The sequence below is a fragment of the Sapajus apella genome, unplaced genomic scaffold, assembly GCF_009761245.1.
Source record: "Sapajus apella isolate SASKATOON/1434 unplaced genomic scaffold, GSC_monkey_1.0 scaffold32, whole genome shotgun sequence".
NCBI classification, from domain to species: Eukaryota; Metazoa; Chordata; class Mammalia; order Primates; family Cebidae; genus Sapajus; species Sapajus apella.
This window is the reverse complement of record NW_022436972.1, coordinates 8,762,138-8,782,201: the sequence shown is the minus strand read 5'-3', so window position 1 is coordinate 8,782,201 and position 20,064 is coordinate 8,762,138. Positions and strand designations below refer to the sequence as shown.

Below are 20,064 nucleotides of genomic sequence, written 5' to 3'. Positions count from 1 at the left end.
TGAGGCCAACAAACATATGAAAAAATGCTCATCATCACTGGTCATCAGAGAAATGCAAATCAAAACTACACTGAGATACCATCTCACGCCGGTTAGAATGGCGATCATTAAAAAATCTGGAGACAACAGATGCTGGAGAGGATGTGGAGAAATAGGAACACTTTTGCACTGTTGGTGGGAGTGTAAATTAGTTCAACCATTGTGGAAGACAGTGTGGCGATTCCTCAAGGACCTAGAAATAGAAATTCCATTTGACCCAGCAATCCCATTACTGGGTATATATCCAAAGGATTACAAATCGTTCTACTATAAGGACACGTGTACACGAATGTTCATTGCAGCACTGTTTACAATAGCAAAGACCTGGAACCAACCCAAATGCCCATCCACGATAGACTGGATAGGGAAAATGTGGCACATATACACCATGGAATATTATGCAGCCATCAAAAACGATGAGTTTGGGTCCTTTGTAGGGACATGGATGAACCTGTAAACCATCATTCTCAACAAACTGACAGAAGACCAGAAGATCAAACACCGCATGTTCTCACTCATAGGCGGGTGTTAAACAATGAGAACACATGGACACAGGGAAGGGAGCACTACACACTGGGGTCAGTTGGGGGGAAATAGGGGAGGGACGGTGGGGGGTGGGAAGCTGGGGAGAGATAGCAAGGGGAGAAATGCCAGATGTAGGTGATGGGGAGGAAGGCAGCAAATCACACTGCCACGTGTGTTCCTATGCAACAATTTTGCATGTTCTTCACATGTACCCCAAAACCTAAAATGCAATAAAATAAATAAATGGGGAAAAAAAAAGTGCATTTAAAAAAAGAAGGGAAAATGGTAGGGAAATGAGAAATTTTTTAGGTTTAATTTTTTAAATTTGTCATTGGTTTCTTGTTTAATTGCACAGTTTGCAGAGAAAGTCATCTGTATGACAATTGACTTAAATTTATTGAGTCTACTTTATGTCCTAATTTAAAGGGGAAAATGGTAGAGAAATGAGAAATTTTTGAAGTGTAATTTTTATCATTGATTTCTTGTTTAATTGCACTGTTTGCAGAGAAAGTCATTTGTATGACAATTTATATAAATTTATTGAGCCTATTTTATGGCCTTATTTAAATAATTTCTATAGTTTTGTGTACTTGAAAAGAATGTGTATAATATTCAAGCCACTAGATTTTTTTTTCAAATTATACTTCTGAGATTTTTTGTAATTACTCTTTTAAGGAGAAAAATGCATTAAAATTTGTAAAATACTTTTCCAAATTTAGTCAATAATAGATTTCTATGACTCACCCGCATTAAGTGTATATGCATTTGAAACTGTTTTATGTTTTTAATGAGTTACATCTTTTTCATAATATGGTGTCCCTCTTCATCCTTATCAATTTTCTGGACTTAACGTTTATTTTTATGTATTTAAATAATGCTATACCAGCTTTTATCATTTAATTTTTAAAATAAGTAATACATTTACCTAGTTAAAAATTATGACATAGAAAGATACACGGAGACATTTTACACTCAACTCATTCCTCTGATATTTTCACATCACTCACAGCTGCCCCCACACAAGTGAACACTTTATGATTTCTTATTTCCCTATCATTTTCCTTTTCCGTTTTAAAGGCGCTTTACTTTTAGAGCAATTTTAGGTTGACAGTAAAACTGAGCAGAAAGTAGGAAGTCCCATATGTCCCTACCCTTACATGCACACATTTTTCCCCACTGTCAACATCCCTCACCCAGAGTGGTACATTTGTTATAATTGCCTCTTAACTTTTTAAAGCAAATAAAAATATATCATTTGTTCCTTTCCTTTAACACACAGCATATTTTTTAAAGTATACCACCACTCTACATCAGAGATGGGACCTTTATTAGCACTAAAATCCACTGAGTACTTTGGTCAACCTACGGACTGCACTCAGCTCTGTTTATTCACAAATACGTACTATATTGTTTTCTTTACTAAATTATGTTTCTTTTAATATTGTATGGCCAGCTTCCCTTTGTTGCTCCCCTTGTCCTTGTTGTGTTCTGAAGTTTCACTTTGTGGTAAGATTTCATGCTATTTTTTCCTGATTAGAATTCATTTACTTCCAAACTCTGAGAAATCAGCTCTTTGATCAATTTTGTAAAACTTTTCAGTAATGTACTGAAAAACTTTTCAGTAATGTATTTTGAATATTGCCTCTTCCTCATTCTCTCTTCCCCTTTTCTGTAACTCTTATTAGCCATATTTGAAGGCTTTCCTTCTTTCTTTCTCTCTTTTAATTTCATGTTTGTCATCTTGTTTATTGGTGTTGAATTCTAGGAAATTTCTTCAGTTCTATCACCCAGTTCACCGATCCTTTCTGAAGCTTTGTCTAATCTGTTTAATGTTTCCATAGGGGTGTTCATTGTAATTACTACCTTTTCATTTCCAAAAATACACCTTTATACTAAACATTATAAGTCGGTTTTCCCTGTCATACACTATGTCCTCTAAAAAAGACTGGCAAAATCTTACATCAAGACTTCACTGAATTATAGATTTAAATATAATTTAAATTATATTATATGGCAGCAAGATGGAGTTGGGGGAAAAAAAGGGCATATGCTTCTTCACTCCCAGTACTCTGTCACCAAGTGTACTTACAGTTCTGTGTGTGTGTGTGTGTGTGTGTGTGTGTGTGTGTGTGTGTGTGTGTGTGTGTATCCTTTTCTACAGTCCTGGTTTTGTTCAACTATTCCTTATATGTATAGTATATCTAGTCTCCCTTACTTAACTATTGTTTGGCACCGAAATTTTAAAAATATTTTTAAAATATTTAAAAAATATTTTTTAATTTTTAAAATATTTAAACTCCTAGAATATACAGCTTGTTAGACATGTCTTGTCTGAATTTTGTGCAGTTTTTGTGATTTGTTTGTTTTGTTCCACTGTTCTGCTTTTCTTATTTTGGAATTCCATTTATGCCATTATTGTAATTTGCTTTTCTCCCATGTCACTCATTTTCTTTTAATCCTTCTAAACTCACATTTTCATCTATTCATTTTTTTTTTCAGTTGTATCTTCTGTGCATTTCACTATGCTACTAGTCACAGAGTTTATCTGCTTTTGAGAAATTTCCAATTTTATTTTTTGTGTGTATGATAATTCTTTTCCTCCAATATTTTTCCAATGTTTTATTAGCTAATAATTAAATACATTCATGCTATCTGTGTTAGTCTGTTTTCATGCTGCTATGAAGAAATGCCCAAGATTGTGTAATTTATAAAGGAAAGGGGTTTCATTGAATCACAGTTCTGCATTGCTGGGGAGGCCTCAGGAAATTTCCAGTCATGGTGGCAGGCAAGGAGAAACAGGCACCTTCTTCACAGGGTGGCAAGGTGGAGGGAGTGAAAGCAGGGAAAATGCCAAATGCTTATAAAACCATCAGATCTCATGCGACTCGCTATTATGAAAACAGCATGAGGGAAACTGCCCCCATGATCCAATTACGCCCACCTGGTCCCACCTTCACAAGTGGGGATTAAAATTCAAGATGAGATTTCAGGTGGAGGGACACAAACAAACCATATTACTATATTAACATTTCTGACAACTTTTTTTTTTTTTTTAGATGGGGCTCTTAGTGTATTGCCCAGGCTGGACTTGAACTCCTGGGCTCAAGCAATCCTCATGCATAAGCCTCCTGAGTAGCTGGATTACTTTTCCAAATTCTGTTTAGTGGTTCTTTCTCAGAAGCTACTTATTTATTTTTTTATTTATTACTTAGGATGGTAAATTTTTAAAGCAAAATTGCTATATGCTCCATAGCAGTATTTTTCTGCTAAGCGCTATTCATGTACTGGTTACTTTAACTTATTTTTTAAATGTTTTTTATTTGATACACATGCACTGATGATGTGCCAATTCTTTTGATGCAGCCAAATTATCTGGACCATCCATCTGCAGAAGACTTCCATGCATATGTGTAATAGAAGGGACAAAGGTAACCTTTTTGCTTTCAGAATCCAAAAACTTTGTCTCTATCGCCACAGTGATAGACTGCTTGCCACAAACACAGCTCGTCTGTGTAGTTCTTTGTGATAAATCTTCCGCTTTTCTGAAACCAATCTGATTCATAAAAAAACTATGCTATCAGGCATGATATGTGTATATCTATTATTTCAAAGAATCTATTTTTGTAATTTGAGGTGAGCCTCTCGTCTTCAGAAATTGTACTTTCCCTGACACTTCATATTTGCTGTAATTGAACTCTCTCACCATTCTGTATTTTCTCTTTCTTTAGCCTTAACAGCTCTTACTCAAACTTAGCAACTGCAAGCAGCTGATATCCATATTCTAGAGTACATACATTTGCATCTATCTTCTGCTTGTGAAAACCATTGTGATACAGAGTACACTTTTTACTTCTTGTTGTACCATTTATATATTTTACAAGAAAAGGGGGGAAAATAAGACATCTTAAACAACCATGTTTATACAGGAAATTGCCTGCTTATTTTAAATTTTGTATTAACTGAGTTTCCATCTTTTTGTACACTTTTTAATGTGCTTTATTGACATTTTTAGGAGGTTGCATCTAGGGCTACAATCCTTTAACTTTCTCCAGTCAATTTAGTTTAATTAACTGAAGTTACATAAGTTAACTCTATCTCTTAATATAAAAAGGTGATATGCTTCTTCACCCCCAGTACTCTGTCACCAAGTGTACTTACAGTTCTAGGTGTGTGTGTATACACACACACACACGCACACACACACACACACACACACACACACACACACACATAAATAAAATATGCTTTTCTACAATCCTGGCTTTATTTGAACTATTCCTTATATCTATAGTATATCTAGTCCCTTACTTAACTATTGTTTGGTGCCAAAATTTAAAAAATATTTAAACTCCTAGACTATACAGCTTGTTAGACATGTCGTGTCTGAATTTTCTGCAGTTTTCATATTTATTACAAAAATGCCCTTTGTAAATTTAAGTAGGCACCCCAAAAAAGGCAGCAATGAGGTTCTGATAGGAATATCATCTAGCATCATTTAAATTATAGTTGCACTACAAACTTGACTTCATGAGTAAGAAAAATATGCTTTTAAGACTATAGTCATACACTGGATAGTGTAGTATGAACTGCAATCATTAGGCAAGTAGTCATTTCTTACAGAAAAGTGTTCATAGAAAGTATCTAAATTCTGGATTTGGGGAAAGAAATGAGGTACTCTAGCATCTTTTAAGTCATAAAACTAATCATTAAGCCCTACTGTTAGAAAGTAGTAACAAAATACACACTGAGCATGTAAGCATAAGCTCAACTCTCAGAAAGACCTTAATATAAACATGGTATTTCCTTATCAAAAAAGCTTTCCGTGAAATCATACCCATATATGCATCATTTTATCTTGACAAAATATTTTATTACATCTTCAGAACAGATTAAACTTTCTTTTCAGGAAGAATATAGAAATAAACAATTATATTGCTTAAATTATAATCTTGTTCCATAATCTACTTATTAATAAAATATTATTTTATAAAACACTTTTACAACTTCTACCACAGAAAGCTATTATTTTCCTCTGTTAAATTATTCAAGCCAAATTTCATGTTCTATTACATACAAAACTCATAAAAACATAATCTCAATAGTTATTTCTAGAATGCATTATGACAAATATGAACTTACTTGTGACCTAAATGCTTCAGAAAGTATCCCAGAACCTTCAAAGCTTGAACCCAAATACTTTCACTTTTAGAAGCCAATAATTTGTAGATCACCCTAAAAATATATAAATTATCTTTTAAAAATTTACTAGTATCAAAAACAAAAACACTATATACTTTACAAACAAATTACACGTAATATGAAATATAAAACTTCTCTGAAGATTTTATTCTCAGGATTATAATTCTTTGGAAAAATTAAAAACTAGCATGCTTTGATAATTTTTCTTTGAACATGTCCTTCAAATATGTACTCAAAAGGGCAACGTGACTGGCATTCATTAAGTACTGCATCCCAACATACAAGACAGAATTTTCAGTTTTAAGACACATGCTTGGTTAGGCCATATCCCCTCTCTCTAAGAAATGGCCCCAATATTTAAACCTGATAACCCTATTTTCTTTCTTTTTAAAAAAAACTTTTCAGTGGCACACGCCTGTAATCCCAGCACTTTGTGAGGCATAGGTGGGTAGATCACAAGGTCAGGAGTTTGAGACCAGTCTGGCCAACATGATAAAACCCCATCTCTACCAAAAATACAAGAATTAGCTGGGCATGGTTGTGGGCACCTGTAATCCCAGCTACTTGGGAGGCTGAGGCAGGAGAATGGCTTAAACCTGGGAAGTGGAGGTTACAGTGAGCCAAGATTGTGCTGCTGCACTTTAGCCTGGGCAACAGTGTGAGATTTAGTATCAAAAGAAATTTTTCTTTCTTAATTTTAATAGAGGTGAGGTTTTGCCATATTGCCCAGACTAGTCTGGAACTCCTCAGTTCAAGTGATCCAACCACCTCAGCCTCCTGAAGTGCTGGAATTACAGGTGTGAGCCGCTGCACCTTAACCCTATTTTTTGCCATGACTAATTAGATGATAGTTAGGTACCTTCCTAGTTATTTCTCCTTTCTGAGAATTTGGAATGAGGTCTAAGACCCAATGTCTCCTCTTGGCTGGGCTCTTAAATTCAAAAATTGTTGAAAACAGAAACTAGAACGGCAATGTTTTGTTTCTGTTTAGAGAGGCTAGCAACATACAGAAGGAAGAATTAAACAGCTATACAGAAAGCAGCAGAGAAAGCAAACTTCTTTCCTAATACTGCTACAATTCCTGGTTCCTATTCTAACATTTTTTAAACAAATACATTATTCAGTTTTTACTTAAAAAGCTTGAGAGGCTTTCTGTTACTTGGAGCAAAAAAGCCTCCACTAATATATAACCTAACCTATACAATTGCTACAAGTACTACATAAAAGCAGGGCCATATTCATTATAATATTTATAAGTGTTTAGAAATTTTATTCCATATTTTTTTCTATTAAAAAAGTAATTTGTTTCCATAAGGTGAAGGGACAATGACAACCATATACAATGGCAACAAATTCTACAATATAAGAAGGTTCTTTAGGGGCTATAAAATTATGTTGTGCTTTATTTTACTAAATATCTTTCTTAAAAAAAAATGCCATGGTATATGCTGAGGTAAAGTACTCAGCTGAACAAAAGGATCTAGTAAAAGATGCAATATAATTTTCATAACTTCAGTGATACTTACAAAGGGGAACAAATAGCTTAAATTTAATGTCATTAATTTTAGTTTTGCCAAGAGCTTACAGTATTGAAACAGAAAACATTACTGATACTGCTTCTTTTTCTCTTTTTTTCTTTTATGCTTTGCATTTCATCTATTAAAGAATAAACTATGAGAAAAGTGATTATTTCCTTTGGAAGATTTCTTTTCAAATCCCACATTCATAAATATGTATGGGTTTACACTGAAATCCATTTTCAAAACTTTTAGGAACCAAGATCGGTAATGAAAAAAGACAAGTTTGAGAATAGTAAAGTCATGCATGTCAAAAAAAAATACATTTAAGAAATCATAAGAAGGAACATTATACAGCAAAAATAGTATTGAGAACCAAAGTAAAAGCTCACAGTCTGGGCCAGCATGGGCTCACGCCTGTAATCTTAGCACTTTGGGAGGCCAAGGTGAGTGGATTCCCTGAGTGCAGAAGTTTGAGACCAACCTGGGCAACATGGTAAAAGCCCATCTTTACTAAAATGCAAAAAAAATTAGTCGTGCACGGTGGCACATGCCTGTAGTCCCTGCTATTTGGGAGGCTGAAGCATAACAACTGCTTGAACCTAGGAGGCGGAGGTTGCTGTGACCCAAATGGTGTCACTGCGCTCCAGCCTAGACAACAGAGCAAGACTCTGTCTCAAAACAAACAAGCAAGCAAGCAAACAAAAACAAAAAACAAACAAAAAAACCCTCACAGTCTAAAACTGCGACTACACTCAAATATAGAAATAGAAGTTCTTACAGAGTTTCTACCGTCTAGGAGTAACTTTGAGTAGGAAGAAAAAAGGTATGAGACCCCACCCTGGGTCAAGAGAAATTATGATTACTATTGAAACATGAAAACGTCTGAGGCCATCACACATCTACATATGTAGGTCTGTGATACAGTATGAATAAGAAATTTCCTTTGTTAATGAATTTGTACTTGTAATATACATTATTATTAACAATAATCCTAATTCACCTGCTTAAGCTCACTAATAGTCTAAGCTATATAAGACAGATAGTTGTCTATTCTTTTCTTTAAAAATTTCCAGATATAAAAATATCCAACTTTTTGCTGCTTTGTTCAGTGTTTTGTTATCACAAGGGCTTCCTTAAGTCCAATCAACATACCACCAGAATTAAACTGAGTTCATTCTTTTTGTTCAACTGTTATACTGAATTCAATTGTATGAATTACAAAAGACCAGAATTTTCCTCCAAAAATACTTCATATACAAATGTTAGCCCTTATTGGCTATTTTCTAGAATACAGACACATAAATTCTTTAGACACTTTCAATATTTTCTGTCTAATAAGCCTAGTTTTTCATCTTTTATACTATTCTGAACCAGCTTTCTCCATATTTTTGAAGTAGAAAAGCTGAAGTGTAAATGAAAGGCCATTTTTAAATTTTTGTGATTGTTTTTAACCTACTGGTAATAATCTGCCATGTTCTGCTAATGGTCAGCCCTGAGCACAAGACCTTTTAATCTGTTGTGCTTTTTAAATTTTATTTTATTTATTCATTTTCTTTGAGACAGAGTCTCGCTCTGTCACCAGGCACCAGGCTGGAGTGCTGTGGTGCGACCTTGGCTCACTGCAACCTCCACCTCCCAGGTTCAAGTAAGTCTCCTGCCTCAGCCTCCCAAGTAGCTGGGACTACAGGCGTGCGCCACCACACCCAGCTAATTTTTTTGTATTTTTAGTAGAGGCAGGGTTTCATAATGTTGGCCAGGATGGTCTCGATCTCTTGACCTCGTGATCTGCCCGCCTCGGCCTCCCAAACTGCTGGGATTACAGGCGTGAGCCACCACGCCCGGCCTATCAATTCTTTCGTACCATTCATTTAAAATACTATGCCAATCCTAAAGATCTTACCAAATAGCACTTTCATTATTAGGATCATACTTCCAATGTATCAAAATAACAGAATTGTATTTCTGCATTTCATCATATTAGACAATCTAAGTTTGGCATCTTCCACAAGGGTAATGTGGGTATCTTCAACTGATTCACTAAATTTATCAGATAATGTAATAAATAAAGCAAAATCTAAGGATAAGGACACTAATTATTAAATCTCTATATACATTCAGAAGAGTGAGTGTAATTATATTACATTATTAGATTGAACCATATGAAACTGCCATTATTTGGTAAAATCAGTTAAGTATCAACAGCTTCACATAGTTCGAACTCAGAGTAGAAATTATAACAGTAGTTAATCACTAAATGTATAACATTCTTCAAATAGATTAGCAGCCCTATGAATTATAAACTCAAAGGTAATAGTGATGTCACAAGTGAGATATGCATATTGAGATACTGACTGCTTCTCTAATTTGAAAAGTTCTTCAACTCTAGAAAGTTGTTATTCACTGATATAAATGGGCAAGTAAAAACAGCACTTAAAAAAGCCCTTGACAGTCACTGATATATTATTTCCAAAGTCTTTTTACAAACTTTTTTTCACAATAAATCTGTGGAAATTCACTGAGTTATACATGGCATAACCTAGATATCCTGTTCATCCCACTAAGACTCCAGAAAAATAAAAAGGAAGAATTCCTTAAGAAGCCACATTATAGGCTTAAGTTCATAAAAATATTAATTAAGAAATTATATTTCATCTATCTACCAAGTTACTTTTCAACTGCCATAACAAAAGTTAGTTTTCAATTTCTTTTGGCTTTGGCCTCTAATTTCCAAAACATTTTCACCTCTATTATTTCTACTGCACTGCCACTGTCTCAGGTCATCATCTTTAAAACTGATGAATAAAATAATCTTCCTGCTGATATTGCCACATCAGTTTTGTCCTTCAACTCATGTTTCACATTGCTGATTGTAAATCTAACAAAATAGCAAACTGAGCACAACATTTCCCCTATTCAAAATTCTTTAATTTTCATCACCAACTGAAAAAAAAAACCACTAAAATTATTACCGTTCTATGAATCTTCCACATCCGGCTATAATCTCTCTCAGGCCTGATATCATAAAATTTCATTATATTGTCTTTTGCTAAAACATACCTTGCTTTTTCAAGTCTTCTTGCAAAAAAAAAAAAATGCTATATCAAAATTTGTAATGTCCTTACTATAGCAAAAACAATTTAATTACTCTTCTTGATTCCAGAGACCAATGTTTATACATTTCATCAGTTTCCTGAGTATTAGAGAATCAATAGCAGCATTCCCCTTTTATACTCTCTTATGCGCATAATTTTGCTGTATTTATTCAAATATTCAGAATTGAAGTTATTCTAGGAGGAATAACTGTGCTCCATTAAAGTCTAATAGTAATAGTAATATTATAATCATACCTTATTCCGTTTCTTTGATCAAATGCTGGTATCATTGAGGCTGGGTGTTCTGACATTAAAGCCACCAATAACTGTAGCACATCATGAATATTTTCATCCTGCATAAATCACCAATACTGATTTAGTTAAAATTTTACTCTAAAGATTGGCTTAAATAATTAAAAGACCCATAATATATCCTACCTCATGCATTGTAAGTAGATAGTTCAATATACTCTGAAGTTCATCTTCCTTGACCCCTCGATCCTAATTTTTAAAAAATATTTTATTACATCTAAAATTACAATTTTAATTTTAAAAAGCATCAAAAAATAATTTTAAAAGAAAGTAAAAGTTTAATGTAGTGATATTTTAATTAAAATCCCCATACATTTCACAATTTATAGACTAGATCATTTCAAGTTAGTTAAGTAAACACTTAGAAAATTATATCAATTTTTAAGTCATTAATACTTGGTGACATTCATTATAAAAAGTTAACATATTTTGACCATCTAAGTATTCTTATGACTATTTTCTAATCACTCAGCTCTTTCCTTAAAATAATATAAATGCAAGACTATACAGTATCGATTTTTGTGTACTATCTCACAATTTACATTTATTTTCACTTTGTTTTCATCTTAATATTTTAAAAATCCTACTACAATAAATTACATTATGTAATTCTTAAACTGGCACACTGACCATTTTCTAGAATTATGGTCAATTATTATAAGAACGGTTCAATTCTTATTCATATGTTCCTTGTCTGACATTTCTGTCACATGCCTTACTAGAGAAAATTTCAGAGAGCATTTAACCAGAAGTTTAGTTCAATAAAAGTTAATACTAAGATGCACAGAATTTTGAAAGGAATTTATGAATTAAAGGTTGCTACTACTAATTTAACAATAATAATTCTAAACTATGCCCGAAATTCCTTTCCACCTAATACACTGTAATTCTAAATTATATAAAATTATTTTACCTTTAGTATGAGCTGTTTCAGAAAAAGTAGCATAAATGCCCTCAGTGATATAATTTCTTTTTGTGATGGCCGGGGACCATCTAGAATAAAACAGAAAAAAAAGTACAAAGAAAAAATACAAGATATTAAACAAGCTTAATGTAATTATATTGGGATACTATGGCATTCTTGAATAATTATATTTATTGAAATTATAATACTTATTAGTCTTAATGCTATGAAATTTCAATAATATCAGAGTATCCAAAAGTTAACTTTCAAATTTTTGGCAAATTCAAATTATTTACTTAATGATTTGGGGGGAAAAAGAACTTTTAAAAAAGTTATAATATATTAGCATCCATTTGTAAATGTATAATTCCCAAATATTTACATTAATACTTTTTCCTAATTGTATTACCTTAATAGGTTTCCCAGTATTTCTTCCATTCTCAATTAAACTTGTCTTCATTTAAAGGCCCTCTCCATTTTCACCCCACACATTATTTACCAAAGCACAGAAAAAGTAACACTCAGTTTTATTGTAATTATTTGTTTTGCAGCCTATTTCTTCTATGTCACTTGTATACAGAAAATACATATTATGGTGGGCATTTATAAATTCAAAGTCAATAAGTGAAAATGAGTATAAAATATTAAAATGTACATGTCAGTTTTATCAAAATGTATAAATTTTAAAGTAATTTCAAAATACCTAATTACTAAGTGAAACTATAAAATATTATACATAATATATATAATACACAATAAAGTATACTTTTAAGAAATGTAGCTAGATTCATAAAAACCCTTTAACATTAAGGCTTTCTTGTAGCAAACAGTATTTATCTACTGCTCTACAAGTTTTAAAAGCATAATCCCTTCATGTATAATTTATGGCACATGCTTATTCACTTAACATTTACATGAAGATTATTACATCTGCAAGCAAGTTAATACCCAAAAAATCCATCCTGCCTATTATTATAAAAGAAATATCTTCCCTATTTCCCAGACTGCTTTTCACCTTTTTTTGCCCCACTCCCCCCAAGATGCACAAAGTGCTCTTCCCCTCCTATTGACACTTGGTATTACTTTAAAAAAAAAATCTTTCATTGTAAAATATTGCATAAGTATGGAAAACATACATGAACAATGTAATGATTTATTATAAATTGAACACCTATATAAACAATTCCTTGGTCAAGAAATTGAACACTGATAGTAGCCTGACAGGGAAAACCCATCAATCATTGGTATGCTGGTAAATGAATTATCTGCAGAATAGAGGGATGAGGTCCTGATTTTGAGCATTTATGTACGTATTTCTAATTTCTGTCATATTAATAATCCCACCATGACTGATTTTAAGTTCAAGCTGCCAATAGTTTAACAAACAGCTCATAAAATTCCTGAATATCTAACAATTGGTTGTGGCCCCATCCTGCCCTGCATGCCAGAGCCCTCACCATGCTCCAGACCTTAGCTCTGTGCCATATTCCCCTTCCTGATCACATCCCCACTCCATCCACCCACAGACAGATATTGTCTTAGTAATAATCTCCTTATTCTTTTTTCTATTTCTGCCACCACTTAATAAAATTGGTCAAGTTTTATAACATCTCAGTGCCTTAGGATTGTTTCCTTCTTTACTGTTATTGTAAGAATAATACTGCTTTGTCATAGGATGTCTTGTGAGGATTAAATGGATCAACATATGTAAAGGAATTAGGCCAGTACCAGGCCCATTTTAATCATAAGCACTCAAATGTTAGCAGTAATTATTGTATATTGCACAACACAAACAGCATGTTGCAAACAAACATATATATATTTGTGTGCTTTGTATATGATGTAAATCCACTTGTGCAAAATAAGATACAAACCGATTTATCTAACAAATATAAAATTGAATGAAAAAACAAATCTCAAAATAATGTTATGTACGTAAAATACAGAATCTAAATAATAAATCAAGAATACATATATAAATAGCAAAATAGTAAAGCATAGTAAAAAACCCAAGTAAAGAAAAAAAAATAACATAAAATTTGAGTTGGGGTTATTACTATGACAGAGAATAGTAAAGAGATGAGACCATGCACAAGAATATCAGGCTCATTGGTAATGTTCTGTTTTTTAAGCTTAGTGATATTTAAATAAGGTTCACTTTATATTTGTATTTATAACATATTTATACTTGCATTGATATATGTAATTATACCATTTTGTATTCATGATATATTCAAAATAAAGCTTTGAAACACCTATGTGTATGCATGGGTAGGCTCATGTTTGTATGAGCAAAGAATAAAAAGCAGTAGAAGGATATACAAGACTGTTAACATTGCCTACCTGGAAGAGTATTAAATTTTTATTCATAAACCTTTGTATTATTTCACTTGCTACCATGAACATGTATGACTTGTACTATAATATTTTTAATATATCTCCATGTTTTTACAGTTAACCATGCTTAATAATAATTTAAGAGACAAAAGTGTTAAGTCATAGTCAAAGCAAAAATATCCTGCTTCTCAAGGTGAGTGCCTACACGAGTAGTTCTAAGAAAGCTAGTGTAGTGCAAATTATCTTTAGAGTGTTCTTAAAAGAAATCATTCGTTTAAAATGGTATTGAAAAACGCTGTCATTTAGAAAACTATATACTTCCTTACATTCTATTATATAACAAAATTCATTTCAAAGTATTAAAATGTTAAAGTAAAATAATAGTGTAAATGATAAAGAAAAATAAATGCTCGTTCCACTTTCCTGTCACTTTCATTTAAAATATATGAACTGGTTCTCATCCCTTCCCTCTCTTTGATGTAGCTGGAGCCAGTGAGGCCTCAGAGGCAAGGAGGGAGCAGACACCCTGGCGATACCCAGGGTCTTACAGTGCCAAAGAGGCAAGTGAGTCTGGAAGGACTTTCAGGGTCAGGGCCAAGGAGACAGTAGCGCTCAGGAGGATGGCCAACACCAAAGAAACAACTGGCACTGAGGAGACAACAAGGACCATTCAGGGTCCGATCTGAGGGTAGGGTTAGGGATGACTAGCAATGCTAATGCTGAGAAGGTTATGGTGTGTGTATCAAAATATTGGTTTCATAAAGTAGAATAAGAAAATATATTAATATATTAAAGATAATAGGAGCTAGGTTTCTCACTATTTAAGAAGAAAGCTGCAAATTTAAAGAGTTTGAGGCTAGGTTGAGACACACGGCTTTGGACTGGAATTGAAGGTACTGCTGTAAACTCATGATTTTAATATAGATAAATCAGTTGAGATATAACTATACACATAAATATAAACATCATTTCCTAGATCTGTCTACTAAGAGTCCGTAGAAGCAGTGACATTCAAAAAGCGAGAGGCACACCTCACATCCAGATCTTAGTTTCTAAAAACTATATCCACCAAGCAAACCAGGGCTTCTTGGAAAAATGGCTAATTTCAGGGCTGAAATAAGGAAAGTATAAGACAAGTCAAAAACATCTTGTTTCAGAAAGTAAGAAGCATCAAAAAGTTATGGGCATTTGTCTTGAAGGCCCAAGAATCCATGTGAAGGGTCCTACTGGCCAAATCTTGAGCATCAAAATAATGATACAACCCAAGAGACAGACAAACCACAGCCCTAAAGCTAAATCCATCATTCCACTAGTTTTTGTAAGTTTCACTAGAACAAGCCACACCTATTCATTTACATACTGTCTGTGGTTATTTCTGCAATACAATGCCAGAGCTGACTATGTGCAACAGAGAACTTATGGCTCCCTAAGCCTAAAATACTATCTGGCCTTTTGCAAATAAAGTATGCTAACTGTTGATACAACACACTGAATACATGAATCCATACTGATATAACTGATAGATAGATAGATAAATAGATAGACAGATAGATAAAGAGTAGAGGAGTAAAACAAGTTCTTCCCTGCAGTAGATATGCTAACTTAATAAATGTCTTGGAAAACATCATCATTTGTCAGTCATCACAACAAAGATAATTTCTAGCAAGAATCATCAATGAATTAAAACAAGCAGCTGAAACTTTGTTGAAGAACAGGATATTTATATAGTTTTAATGTATTTTTCCATAAAATACTTATTAATTAAAAAAGAAAAATAAATAATTTTATAATGAAGAAACCTGGAAGGTAATATCTTAATCAAATATTTAAACTTAACATCACTTGTAAAAGGACAACTCAACATCATGCATGTCCTTGACAGGATACAAGGAGACAGACACAGTATGACTTCTATGTTATTTCTTGCAAAAATGAAAAACCTGAATCATCATGAACAAATAGAAAATTCAAATTTTAAGGCATCTGAAAAAATAACTGGTCTGTATTCTTCAAAAATGTCAAGGTTCTGAAAGACAAGGAAATAGTAAAAAAAAAAAAAAAATTCTACAAGGAAACTAAACACAACATATGACAACAGAGTTAGGGCAAAAGATATTTCTTTTTTCCTAGAAAGGACAATATTGGTGTAATTAGTGAAATTTGAATGGGGTCTTGAATTAGATGATAGTATTGTATCAATGCTAACTTTCTGATATTAATGGGTATCCTCTGGTTATTTAACAAAGTGCCTTTACCTTCCAGGAAATACATAATATTTAGAGATGAGAAGACATAATATCTAAACTTTATTATCAACTGATTCAGAAAAAAATATGTATATGTATCTGTACGTGTGTTTATATATACATAAAAAGAAAGCATGAGAGAATAGTAAAGCCTAAGTGGTAAGATGTAAAATTTTGAGATTCTAGTGAGACACATATGAGAATTCTTTGTGCAATGCTTACAATGTTGCAACTTTTCTGTAAATTAGAAATTAATATTTTAAAGTAGAAATTATTATATGTGAATATATGATTCGTTTAGACTAGAGAAAACTCTATCATAGTGTAGCATTTAAGAACGAGGTCTCTGAGTCAGATAGGTAAGATTCAAATTTGGGTGCTGTTCAGTTTGTACCAACTTTCAGCTTCCTAATCTTTAAAATGAGTATGATGCTAAAAACAAAGTTATATATAGATGTAGTCTTATATATGCATATGAATATGTCTATCTATAATTACATTATAGATATTATTGAACACATTAACATGTAGAGTGCTTGGCAGGAAAATCCAATAAATTTTAGGAATTACCAACTTAAAAGCAATGGAAGAACAAGACAAAATAACAAATCTGAATATAAATAACTTATAAAGCCCCATGAATAAAACAAAAAGAGATAAAAGCTTATAGAAATATTAACATAGTAAAATGCTATTTTTCCTTATCAAAGGGATTATAAAACTGTAATGTTCAATGTTATCGTGAGCATGCTAAAAGAAGTATTCTAACACACTACTGGTAAAACTGTAAAATAATATGATATTCCTGAAAAAAATTTATAATATTTGTCATTAGCCCCTTTCTCAGTAATTTTAAACAAATCAAAGACGGAGGTAAAAACAGATATGAATGAGAGAATCCTATTATTTATAGAATCAAAACTTTAGAAACAATGTAAATGGTACATCCTCTTACATTACTAAATTGAGCTGAGAAAAGAATAAGATAGAAAAATTGGAAAAAATCTCAATTCTATAATTTAAAAGTTTAAATATTTTTATATATGTATGCAATGAGAAACACTGGAAGAAAACATGCCAAAATCATATTAGTAATTATTCTTGGGGTCATAAGCATATTTTTTCTTCTGCATTGTTTTATTTTCTATATTTATTGTATAATTTTAAAACTGGCTATATTTTTAACGCAAGAAAGAAAACACAGTGAAGAATTAAATTAGTTTCCACTACAGTCAAAACGAAAGATAAATTTAGAATAAAATATAAAGAAATGTAACAATCTAAAAATGCTGAAAGCAACTGATGTACTAGAACACACCTGTTATAACCAACATCACTTTTCCGTTTTTAATATTATGAATGTATCTCCCTAAATTAAAAAAAAAGCAGATAGGCTAAAATAAACACTATTGTTTCTTTTTACCTGACTTTATTCCAAAATAATTTAATACTGAAAAGCATTAAAGTTCTTTACCACAAACAATTTTCAATATGCCAGTCTGCTACATAAGAAAGAAAACATTTCAGTGACTTCATAGCCATGCACGCTGCTCGCTGTAACAATACTCAGAATACAAAATAATCATAGGCAATGTAAACACAGTGAAAGTGTTGTACATACCTAATCCTTTAGGTGTAATCCCACTACTGTCAGCAGGATTAATAACCCAGTAGTAATATTTTAAGGTGTGCATTAGCTGTAATACCGTTCCTACTCTGCGTATGGTGGTATAGATGGTAGCAGTTCCAATAAATTCAGCAGACAAATACGTATATAGGGAAAGCTGAACCTAATACAGAATATTAACAGATCATTAAAATAAATATAAAATGCTTCATGTGCTTATATTATAAATATACATACAGTTTTAATTTAAATGCAAATTAGAAAAGGCCAAGAAATGACCATTTATTATGAGGATAAAAATAGTAACTTTCTTCTTCAGTATTTTTTTAAATATATAATCTGCAATTAGCATATTCTAATAAACTTATAATAAAAGTAGTCTAATAGTGGCAATTGATTTTTAAATGATTTAATAATTTATTGAAATTAATCTGATAAAAAGATTAAAATATTTTAAAGGTCAACTAAAGCTCTTAAAGTACATTTCAGTAGCTTTCAGTGTATAAATTCCTTCATAGCAACAGAACTAACATCAGTCAGCTAAAGCACATCTGAAAAAGCATATATTTTTGTCATATATCCTAAAAGTTCATATAATTTCAAATTCTCCTTACCTATGGCCATAATATATAGTTGGCTTTCACAATCTGACCATGTGTGCATAAAGATGGCAAGTCAGACATCTTGCTTAAAAAAGTTCTCAAAATTCAGATCTGGGCTTAGCCAACAATTAATAAGATGAACCATAATAAAAATGAAAACTTAAACATTACCTAACTCAGTGAGATATTTTTAAACTGTAAAAGATAGCTCAAAATCAAAATATCCCTCATTACTGATTTCTACTAGGACTAAATCCTGGTGTACAAAATAATAAGAATTTTCTGTTATCTGGAAAAATATTTCTTTCATATATTTATTTTTAAATATTATTTACATGTCATGATACAAATTCTGCCCTCAAAATGAAAGCAATTTTCCAGCAAAATGATCATAGTCATGATAAAATTAGTTATCAGTTCTCTTTCCCTAGTCTTTCAAAAACAGGCATAGCAAATTCTCTTCATTGGTAAGGTATGTATCACATCTAAAGATGTTTGAATGCAGTGTTACACAAAGATTATTTTTTACTTATGGTTTCATTTATTTTACTACTTATAAATATTTTGATCTCCTGATACTGCCTAATACAAATGCAGCAGATTGACTATAAAATAAGCTAAAATGTTCAAATGTTTTCCGCTGGTACTTTAGATCCAGCAACTATAATGTATAAAATTACACTAAAAAAAACTAATTGAGTATAAAATTCATACCTTTGCAGGTGTATGTATCCAGATGGCTGGGTTAAATAAAATGTGATCACAAAGCTGCTTCAGCAAAGGTGCTCCATGAGATAAACCATCAAGGTATTTTGCAAAAGATAAAAACTGCTCCAAGACAGCTCTAGTTATATGAACTCTTGAAGACTAAGAAAGCAAACAGAAAGTCTAGCTTGAAATATCCAGAATATCAAATTGTATAACTTCTGACTTAGCACAAGCCCACATGAATTTCTCATATGCTATCCCTAATAAATATGAAATAAACATTTATATTTTCTTTGCTATTAAAATATAATCTTTTTAAGAGATCTAAGCCTTTAGCTATTTCTTTGAGTGACATCCTGTTATCTGAAGCCCTTTCTAAGACAATTACAGATAAATAATTCAAGTTAAATAATGTTACTATTAAGTAAAGCTAAAGAAATGAAATGTTATAAATAAGAAAAACTTAATTTCATTTTTGTAGAAATTAACAGATGAGAACCTAGACATAGAAATTAAAATAGTGATATTGTTTAAAATAGTATTTAAAGTATGTAAATATATAAAACATTGCTTAAAATATTATTTCCTTTGCCTTCTCTTCTCCATAGTCTATCACTGGATGATATACTATGCTTCCACAGCTTCATATAACACCCTATCTATGCTGAGTACTCACTTCAAGAATTTTCAACTGCTATCACCATGTACCTATTAACAATGGTATTTAAACAACAAACTCTCCAAATTGAAATCAAACCTTAAAGCTGCACCATCCCATACAGTAGCCAGAAGCCCCATGTGGCAATTGAGCTGTTGAAATGTTGCAATTTAAAGTGAGATGTGTTGGGCTGGCCACGGTTGCTCACACCTGTAATCCCAGCACTTTGGGAGGCGGAGGCAGTCAGATCACAAGTTCCGGAGTTTGACATCAGCCTGGCCAGCACAGTGAAGCC

At 32.3% G+C, this 20,064-nt stretch overlaps 1 protein-coding gene across 15 annotated transcripts in view; it reads right to left on the bottom strand.

The window, feature by feature from the left end:
• NBEA (neurobeachin) overlaps positions 1-20,064 on the bottom strand; it is a 713,110-nt gene that overhangs the window by 529,911 nt on the left and 163,135 nt on the right. For all 15 annotated transcript variants that reach the window (XM_032294855.1, XM_032294857.1, XM_032294861.1 and 12 more), the window contains 6 exons: positions 19,118-19,270; positions 17,796-17,964; positions 11,601-11,680; positions 10,814-10,876; positions 10,631-10,728; positions 5,704-5,796 (listed from right to left, as the gene is read on the bottom strand). In XM_032294855.1, coding sequence (XP_032150746.1) covers positions 5,704-5,796; positions 10,631-10,728; positions 10,814-10,876; positions 11,601-11,680; positions 17,796-17,964; positions 19,118-19,270 — 656 coding nt within the window. The remainder of the gene's footprint in view (positions 1-5,703; positions 5,797-10,630; positions 10,729-10,813; positions 10,877-11,600; positions 11,681-17,795; positions 17,965-19,117; positions 19,271-20,064) is intronic.